This window comes from Plectrocnemia conspersa, unplaced genomic scaffold, assembly GCF_051122295.1.
Source record: "Plectrocnemia conspersa isolate PC_06_02 unplaced genomic scaffold, ASM5112229v1 ptg000004l, whole genome shotgun sequence".
Taxonomy (NCBI): domain Eukaryota; kingdom Metazoa; phylum Arthropoda; class Insecta; order Trichoptera; family Polycentropodidae; genus Plectrocnemia; species Plectrocnemia conspersa.
The window spans coordinates 2,503,015-2,514,034 of record NW_028277168.1 but is presented as its reverse complement, the minus strand read 5'-3'; the positions used below and the strand labels follow the sequence as shown (position 1 = coordinate 2,514,034).

At 28.2% G+C, this 11,020-nt stretch overlaps 1 protein-coding gene across 1 annotated transcript in view; it reads right to left on the bottom strand.

The window, feature by feature from the left end:
- Positions 1 to 165: 165 nt before the first annotated feature.
- LOC148235617 (uncharacterized) overlaps positions 166 to 11,020 on the bottom strand; it is a 104,591-nt gene continuing 93,736 nt past the window's right edge. The window contains exons 2-3 of the mRNA XM_088184801.1: positions 250 to 775; positions 166 to 188 (exon numbers count right to left, since the gene is read on the bottom strand). Coding sequence (XP_088040927.1) covers positions 166 to 188; positions 250 to 745 — 519 coding nt within the window. The 5' untranslated portion in view covers positions 746 to 775. The remainder of the gene's footprint in view (positions 189 to 249; positions 776 to 11,020) is intronic.

The window sequence follows — 11,020 nt, the reverse complement described above, 5'->3', positions numbered from 1 at the left end:
CGTCGGATTGAAGTCTGGAGTACCTCTCCAAAGATTCGGGGGACTCCTGCAATCGTTCGCTGGTGGATCTCGACTGGGATCGCTCCAAGTTTTCCTTGTCCTCTTGTCTGTCGGTTTTAAGATCGGAACCCGCGTCGATGACCGTGTTTTTGATAACGTACGCGTTCAAACTTTCGATATCGTCGTTTCTGTAAGCACCGTCCTCACTTTTCACAACGTCCACTTCGCCCACTCTGGATATAATCAAACCTGAATCACTACACTTTTCCTCGTCGCTCCGCTCTCTGTACTTGTGGTAGTATCCGTCCTTGGAGTTGTGCCGGTAGCCGCCCTGGATCTGTCCGCCCAGCGGGTTCTTGTTATTGAAGCTCTGGAACTGGTTGGCGTCGTGGCGATTGTTGGTGGTCTCCAGGAAGTTCTCCTTGTTGTGGTTCTTGATTTGCTCCTCGTACCTGAACTGGCCGGCGTACGCGTACGGTTCGTTGTTGTTGGGTATGTGAAGCTTGTCGGGCGACTCGGGAGTCTCAGGACGCCCGAGGGGGTGAGCGGCTAACTCCGACGGGCTCTGGAGGAGGTGCTCTTGCGGAGTGGTCGGGGAAGAAGGCGGCACGGGCGGCTCCGGTCCCAGCTCCCCGGAAATGCGAACCGGGGTGGACTGCTTTCGCCTCTTGGGTTTGCAGGGTGAGGAGCCGGCGGGGGCGTAGGCCGACACCTCCGCGGGCGGCCGCTTGGCCCCCGAGGACATGCTGGCGTCGCGGCGACGTCACCTCAGCATCTGAAAACCATCATCCGACTCGTTAGCGCAATGGGAATTAATATCTTAAAAATATTAGTATTTTTAGTGTTGAGAATCAGACAGAAATCAAAGGACATCACAGAATGACGCGGCACGCGCCCAACATTTTGTACTGCAGCTTGCACATTTGACCGCGTTCTCATGGTCACGAGTATCGGACTCTGTGAGATCCTTTATTTTATTATAATCTAAGAAAAGTCATACTATTTGACATATTATTAGAAAATAAACCAACTGTTACAATATAAAAAAAAGGATTTTTTAAGAAATATACTTTCTATTTTGCAATTTTGAAACGCACTAGACTTAACATTTTTATTTGTAATATAAGGTAATTATTATTAAAAATAAAATAAATTAAAAGCATATATAAAAATAGCTTACTCTGGGGCGTGATGAAAAATAATCCGAAAATATTTATATTGAACAATTTAAAACATTTTTAGCAAATGTCAAATATAGTTTATGACATATAATTAAGTATACTTTACACAATTTATATGATGAAGCATTTTTCCAGTTCACTTTTAAACATAAAATTAAACGTAAAATATCTGAAAAATATTCCTTATATTTAAATTTAATATAGTGAAAACAAATGCAAAAAAATATTTAAAAATTTATACTTTTTATTTAATTACATCATTTTTAATTATTAATAAACGCGTTTTTTAATTATGACGCATTGAAGTTATTCATAAAGTAATTGATATTATAAAACATATTAATTCAAATTGTGTTACATTTATTTATTTTGCATATAATTGGTTTACTTTTAATTATAAAAAAAAAACGAAAGATAGGCACTAATAATTTATATATTATACAACAATTAAGAAAAATATTTCTCATATGAAAAAAATATATTTTGCATAAATAAAATTATTATATATTTTTTCGGTTAGTTTTTAATCGTACATACTTTTTCTATGGCAATTTTATCAATACAATTTATAATATAATCATTTTTAAACGATATTAAAATATATAATAAATTAAAAGCATATTTTTTATTCAGGTTATTCTACTTTTTATTTTAAAAGTAGCCTGAAAATATGTATAAAATCATTTACTGTAAATATTAAGTACTAAACCTGCTTAGTTTAATATAATACTATAAATATTTGTTGCTAAATTAAAATATTACTATTTGCATGTTTCGGTTCAATTTTTTATTCAAATAATCATGTTCTATTTCCAAGCTAATATATTGATTTATTAAGTAATTGATGAAAAAAATATAATAAATTAAGGGCATATATTTTTAATTATAATAATAGCATATTTTCAAATGTATAAAATCATTTATAAATGTATGTATAATATAATATTTAAATATTAAGTACTAAACTTGTTTAATATATCATAATAATATTAATTTGTAAAATAAAATATTTTGCCTGATTAAAATGCTTTTTTCAGTAGTTTATAATAAAAAATATGTTTTAAAATTTAGCTTACTCTTATTTAATTTAGCATATTTTATTAAAATATCTATAAAATAATTGATATTTGAATATTATAATCAATAAATATTAAGTACTAAACTCGCTTAGCTTTAAGAAAATATTTTTCTCATATAAAAAAAATATTTTTATTATTATTAAAATAACATGTTTTATAAATAAATTAAAATAATTATTTTTGATTTTATTGGAATAAAAAATAATAAAAAATTAAAGGTATATTTTTTGAAATTGGATTACTCTTATTTATTAAGTTATTAACCTGAAAATATGTACAATATAATTTATTTATTTAAAATGTATTATATATAAATATTTTATTATAATATATTATATAATACATATGTAAAATATATAGCAATTGATTTTTAACTATGCAGTAATTAATATTAAAAAATATAATAAATTAAAGCCTTAATTTTTAAAAATTAAGATAGCTTTTATTTATTTATATTACTTTATATTAATATGTAAAATTTAATTAAAGTATTAAAATAATGCAAAATACTTTCGCTTAATTTTTATGCATTTTCTGTATATTTTTATTTCTGACCATCTAATATTTTTATTCTGACAAATGAAATTCTGACCATTAAATTTTACGCGTATTTTTAATTGCACTACGTTTCATATTATTATTTAGCACGTTTTATTAATAAAGCAAATAATACTAAATTAAATTGAAAGCATTACTTCAGCACAATATACATTTAAAAAATAAATAAATTTTTACTAAATGTAAAGCTTAATTTATGAATAATATATTTTGCACAATTTGTTAAAACATATTTTTATTCTATTGTAAGCCGGAAATATAAACAAAATTCTATAAATATAAAATTATTCATGAATATTAATAAAATATTTTGAATAATTTAAATTTTTAGATATTTTTCGGTTTATTTTTAATGGCATCAACTTTATATTATAATATATTTAATATAATTGATATTAAAAAAATAAAATACATATTTAAAATAGATATATTTTATACAATATATTAATTCGAAAATATTATTAAAATTCTGTACGTAATAAATTATTTATGAATACTAATAGAATTTTCTATAATTTATATTATTACATATTTTTGGTTTAATTTTAATCGCACCGCTTTTTATTATCAATATTAATATAATTTATATTCAAAAGTTAATATAATTTTTTATTGAATGAAAAATGTGTAATTTAAAATAATAATTTTGTTTATTTTGCACAATTTTAAAGTGTATTGTAAATGTTCAAAGTTATTTAAAGAATATATGTATTAATACTAATAAAAAGTTTAAATTATTATTAACGAATTTTACTATGATAAATAATTACTTAATTTACTTCCTAATATAATTGATATTAAAAAATAAATCATTATTAATATTCGGGTTACTCACATTTATTTTTTAAAATAGAACAATATTTTTCTAATATTTGCACAATTTATACTTATATTTATATACTGTTATAAATAAAAAAAAATATTTGTAATTAAAACTATACTAAATAAAATTAGTTTGGCTTACTCTCATTTAATTAGTATTATAATTTAATATCTATTTACGAAAATATGTATATATAATAATAGTATTTAGTGATTTTTTAAAAGTATTTGAATTTTGCAAGCTAAACATATTTTAAAAAGTATGCACAATTTATATTGTTATTTTTTAATCGCTCCTTATTTATTATTATTTAGTTATTCGACACTGATAACGACTGATACTGATGCACATTTTTTGTGTACATATTTATGGAAACAATTACTATTTTTTTATTGCCCATTCGAGCGGCTTCTTTTGATATTTTAGAAAGCTCCCTAAATATTTCACGGAACCAAAAAAATTACACTAATCTCCACAAAACTTTTGTTTGATTTACGGCAACTATGCTCAGATACCGAGAACTTTGAATTTAAAACTTCCTCTGAAACATCATAAAAACACTTTTAACACAATAATAACAGCACCTTTTTTTCTCCCACAGCACAATAAGCTCCGAAGCGGACCGAGAGGTAGATAAATTAACATTAAAAAAAAACTTTAAAATGGGATATAAAACTATTATGTTTTATATCTCATATACCTGAGAAGGGTTCATATTTTTTTCGAGGCAACATATAAAATAAATAGATGCATCGCTTAAATATTTCCGAGACGACGAAAGTCTTATAAAGAATGCATGCTAACATGGAGAAATCTCACGAGCATTTACCTGCGATTTAGAATTCATATGATGCTTTTTTGAGAAGCAGGATAGCGGCGACTTGGAGATGGTAAAAAAAAAACACCCACAAAACTATTAGATGCGACTTTTTGTGATAAGATCCTTTGGTGAGATCCGGTTTGTTACGGGCGAGGTCAAATCGCCCATCGCTCGAATTACACTTTTTGTAAATGGACTTCAAAAAATATCATTACGTCCTATTGATAAAAAATCTACGTGGTGTAGTATCGAAAGTGTGCGGCGGGCACGCGTCCGTCGTGTACGGGCGGCACGCGCCAACTGAACCCAAAACACGGGAACTGGGACGCAAGGGATGCAAAAAAGGGCGCACGGGGCACGGACCCCTAGAATAAAATAGCGGCCTGCATGTTTACGATATTATAATGGCAGGGACGATGATTTTTTTTTATATATATTTTCAGTTTGATGGAGGAATTTTGAGCGAAATTAACGAGAATATGACGTTGGGGGTGTGTTGGATGTGGACAAACAACTTGTGAAAAGGGACACCCCCCGCATGAGGTCGATATTTTAAAATGACGGGGTGAAGTGAAGGATCGAAGGGAGTTGAATATTTTTATTATTATCGATCAACGCCATTGCGCAAACATGACAACATGTTTTTACCTGAACTTAATTTAATGCTAAAAACTACAACTTAAAAATAAAATATAAAACTGATTTACATAACTACTTTAGGAAGTGCACATATTAAATATCGAGCATTTATAATCTAATAAAGGAGTGGTTTATAAACTTATTTTGAGTAATATAGGGATTTCTTAAGAAATATACATATATACATTCTAGTTTTCATCATTACAATTTTTTTCAATGTAAATATTTCAACTAAGGTCCTGATTTATCTGACGCTATTTTTTTTTCAAAATTTCATGTATTCAAAATGCATAGCTCCTTTAAAATCATTTCAACCTTTTCCAGGAAGGGCAAAAGTTAGCCATTGGGATTTATAGTATTTCATTAAATGACATGAATTTTTTTGGGCAAATTCCAAAGAATCCACGTCAAACGCAATAAAATCGTGCCGTCGCCGTCGTAGTGAAAATGTTTGGTTATGTAGCTTTCATATTAAGATTTTTATAACAATATCACGACTTACAATAAGTGAGAATCGAATGAAGCATATCTAAACTAAATTATGACCAATAGGAGAGCGCAAAAAACAATTTGCTTTTTTCAGAAGTTAAAAATTCACGTTAAAAGCAATAAAATCGTGCCGTTACCGTCGCAGTGAAAATTCTCGGTTATGTAGCATTCATACTATGCTTTTTATGACAATATTACCATTAAGAATAAGTGAGAATCAAATCAAATTTTGACCAGTAGGAAAGCGCAAAAAAAATTATCCTTTCTCAGAAGTGAAAAATTCACGTCAAAAGAAATAAAATCGTACCGTCGCTGTCGCAATAAAAATGTTCGGTTATGTAGTGTTCATATTAAGACTTTTTAAGACAATATTAGGATTTACAATAAGTGAGAATCAAATCAAACATATCTAAATCAAATTTTGACAAATAGTAGAGCACATAAAACAATTATCCCTTCTCAGAAGTAAAAAATTCACGTCAAAAGCAATAAAATAGTGTTGGCGCCGTTGCAGTTAGATATATAATTAATTCGTTGATAACATTTACTGGAAAACCTAATATTTTATAAATAAAAAGCAAGAATTAAAATTAATAAAAATGCAGTATCTCGTGGTGTACCACAAGGGGGCAAAAGTTGGACCATTATTATTTATAATACATACATATGTTACTGTGAATCTATATTCCCTAATAAAATTATACTTTAGCCAACTTAGTCGGTTAAAGCATATTACGCAATAGATTTACAAACAGACATGCATTTATCAGATAAAACTCAAGAGGAGAGGGGCAAGTGCTCCCACCGTCCCTGCTTAAAATAGCATAGAAATATAATATTTTAAAACTATTTACATTATTCACTCTACTGTTACTGTTAGAATTGCACTACGAATGTGGCGATGAGATTACATATAATGTTTCGTAGAACATGGCAAAATAAATATATAAAAAAACATCTGTAAGTATTTTGCTGGTCCTTCGATCCTCGAAGTGTGTGAAGGTAACACCCGTAAGATTGAATAACCGCCGACTAGGAATTGCAATACCGGTAGTACCGATTCCGATTATATTGATATTGGGACAGAAATACCTATGCTACTATAGGTATTTCACTTTGTAATACCAGTAGTACAAAAAAAGTAGTACAAAATTTTTTTTCCGACAATATAGTAAATTAATAAAAGTGAAAAATAAATCATAAAAGTTTTTTTATATACAGTCGTTCCATTGATTTTTACAGTAAAGAATCAGCATATAAAGTATTTTTAGAAGTACCTGAATATAAGAATATTTTTTTTTAATTTATCGTTGTTTGAAACATGAAATATGCAATAACAGACGAGATAAACAGAAAAATGTCGGCAACTTAAATCTAAATTTAATTTGCTTGTTTATTATATTTCCCATAAAAGTAATAGTGACTACATCTTTGTTCAATATCTGTTGTAATTAAAAATGTTTCGACTTTTATATCTTTAGATTTTTGCGCAAAATTCGCAAGCGTGTATCAACATTTAACAATATATTACAACATAAATTTAGCAATAAAGAATTCAGTTCGACTTTGAATGAATGGACATTTTTTCGGTCTTTTATATTACAAATTAATAAAAAAAGGATTAATCAACTTCGCGATAAGATAATAGTCGATTTTTGAATAACATACATTTGCAAAAAAACATTTTCATCGATTGGAAAAAAAATTCTCGACTTGATATAAAAATAAAAGTCTTGGCTAAATTTGCTTCAAAATGTCTGCTTTTCATAAAAGTAATAAAATTTTAACTTTGTTAAAGTGTAGAGGTCAAAAACGTTTTATAATACAAATTAAAAATATTACAGATTTTGAAAGTACACGTAACTAGGGATTCCAATCTCAGGATCCTGAGCGATTTTCAATACCTGATGAGTCCCGAGATTATAAAACATAATCCCGAAATTTTCGGGATTGATTGATTTATCAAACACAATCGAATTATATTATAGTTCGTGTACATACTTGTGCGAGTTGCACGTGTCTTCTGTGGAACAGAGGATGCTCGCGGATAATAAATTATTTACTGCGTTACGCATTGATGATAACATCGAATATAAAATATCATTGTATTTAAATGAGGTTCGAGGGCGAAAAATATAAAATAGCAAAACTAGAGCTCATTTAAGGTGATAAATAATGTCTTAATGAATGTCAAACACATAAAATTTTAAAATTGATCCGAACATCCTGGATCGTAATGGATTACTCATCAATAAAAATGTTATTTATTACCTTTAATGAGCCTTCATTTTACAGCAATAACAAACTGAAATTAAAAAATGAGAAATCAACATAAAACTGCTCTTGTTAGATATTATAAATATAACCTGGAATATTTTTAATTTCATACCCTCGTGCATTATATTTCAATAAAATATTTTCGCCCTTCAATAATGAATAAACAACCGAAACATAATATTCATAGAAAAGATGGTATGGAAATACTTTTTAACGGATGGAGCTACAGCTAAATGTAAAGAATGCAGTATGGTTTTAAAAACTGGCGGATGATCTACCAAAGGACTGCATACACATCTGCTTTTAATACACAAAATGAAAACTCATGAGCCATCTTCTGTCAATTCTACCGAGAAAACCACCAAATCACTTGATCGACCGTTGAAAAGAAAATTAATTTCCGACTATTTTTTAACCAAAGAAGATCAATATATATACTACATCGATTGCTTTGAGAGCAGCTCTTATAGCCAGAAGATACCAAAAAAGCTTGATGATATGTGAACCAAAAGTTCAAAATTTCACTAGCCTCATGTCCATTATAAACCAAGAAATGATGTTATCCAAAAATGCAGGCTCACGCGGTCATCACCTCGAACTGGCATATAAATATTTAATGACAATACCCCCAACAAGTGTAGAGGCTGAACGTGCTTTTTCAGCAGCAGGCTGCTTATGAACCAAAATCAGATCCAGGCTAAATGATGAAACGCTTGATGCTTTGATGTTACTTTTATTAAAAATAATGTTATCCATTAATTGTGTCTATGAATGTACATATGTACATATATTGTCAAATGTTCATTTTTTATCTTCTCAAATAAATATGTAAAACTGTTTCACTTTTTTATCTTTATATTATTTTTTATTTTAAACCCAAGTCTAAAATTATACGTACTTATTACATTGTACGTTATAAAAAACAGATGTAAAAATATATTGTATTATTCATTTTAAATTATTTTTTCGATAAAATAACATAGCTAATATTAAATAAATATGAAAATTATCCCGGGATCAAAATTTTGGGCCAGGATTGAATTCCCTACTTGGGATGTATTTTACACCAGCCGCTTCTCTCTTCACGTCAATTCAATCCAGAATTTAACCTTATACGAAAAATTGCACATTAATATTTTTTCTGGTGTAAAATCATTAATTTAATTCTAGCTCTATTTTTAAATTTTTGTACAAATATGATTATAAAATTAAACAATTTGTAAACTAATCCTAATACTTTATTTTATTTTGCATATGAGAGCTAAAAATAACGAAATTCTTTCGAATATCTATTCTATGTTTATTCAAATTCTATTGAATAATTTAGTTAATATTCGATAAATGTTTTTTTATGTAGTTTTTTAATATACGTATTTATTTGTAAGACTAAAATGAGGAACATAAAGTTTTACCCGAGTATCAAATATTAATCTCAAAATAATTGATTGCAATAACAAACGAATTGGCTACCCCTGTACTAATATAATATATAAAATATAATATTAACATCGATGAACAGCCCTGTTTATCAAGCGTAAACCAATATTCATCGTCGAATATATTTATTTATAAACAAAAACTTAACATACGTACGACAAAAATTCGTCTGGATTTCCAAGAACGTGAAATATGAAAACAATAATAAATGGATATAAAAAGCGTAATATGATAAAGATAAATAATAGGCATTCTTGGTAGTACATATTCTCTTTTTTTCCGTTTTATATGGTAATTTCGCATAAATGGCGGTTAGAATACAAAAAAATACGGATGAATAACATACATCAATTTTAATTATTTATTAACGCCATCGAGAAAGCGAATTTTTATTTTGACTGGCAACACTTACATATAAATAAAGAAACATGTGTATAATATAATATCATATGAAATTATTTTAAGCCCGATCGCTATCGTGGGTACGGCTCGGAAAGCATTGTGTTTCGGCCAAATCAGATTTTTTAATAACGAAATTTATGACGTCATAATGAGGGCGCCATTACAGATCACGCGAAAGTTTAAATTCGCTTTCCACTAATAACATATGAGCAAAAAAAGGTCGGGGCATTTTCATACAGGGTGGTTCATAAATAGCTTTGTTAAATATTTTTACGTTTTTAAATTTATTATATAATAGTAAAGATCTCACAAATTTGTTATAGTAAATATTAAATAAGATTATGTCATATTTTTACAAATACAATTTAAATTTAGATATATTGCTTATAAAATTAATTCATATAAAAGCTACATATTTTATTATACATACATGTATGTGGCACCACATCGTGTATTATTTAAATTTTAACCTTTTCGCCGCGACACTTGTTAGGTGCGAGAGTTCTTTCCGTGCAACTGATTTTTATTTGATTAGATTTCCAGCGCTAATTTTTTTAAAAATCGCATAATATTTAAGTCTAAGAAATTATCTTTGAAGTTCAAAGTTCCTGTTCATATTCCTGTATATATAAATAATAATACACCATTATATCTATATTGAAATGTTTACAAAAATAAAAATAGGTACTATAAATAAATGTGAACATTTATTTTTGCTTCAATGAAATGAGGAGTCGTAAAAGTTTAATGTTATTTTTCAATAACTGATTTCATGTTGTTTTGTAGGCGTTTATATGTTTAATCAAATATTGAAAGATGAGATTCTGAAAGATTTTCACTATGAACATTTATATTTTGATTTTATAGAGATTCAATTTAAATTAGATTTGATTTTTTACGATTTTTTTATTGATAATAAACTGTTCCAAAATTAATTAGGAATATTGTGGCAAGCATTTGTAATGCCGAATCTCTTTTCGGAACGAGATAAAAAAACAGGAATTGACCGATGTCATATAAATCTAAATTAAATAAAATTAATAAAATTTGATAAAAAAATTGAAAAGTTATTTTTTTATTGATAGAAGAAAATGTTTTTATATTTAAAAATTGTTAAAATTTCCGGTTCTCAGGAATTCTTATGATTCTACAAATTTTCAATTCCGACTCCCGGAATTGAAAAAAAATCGAGAACAGCACCCACTACTGCAGCCCCAAGAGCTGCATCAACTGAGAGAGAACAAAATGTCGCTTCGCTGAGGGTCTGTGCTGATATTGTACCTTCAGTGGCAGCATAAATATTTTTTTGTGATAC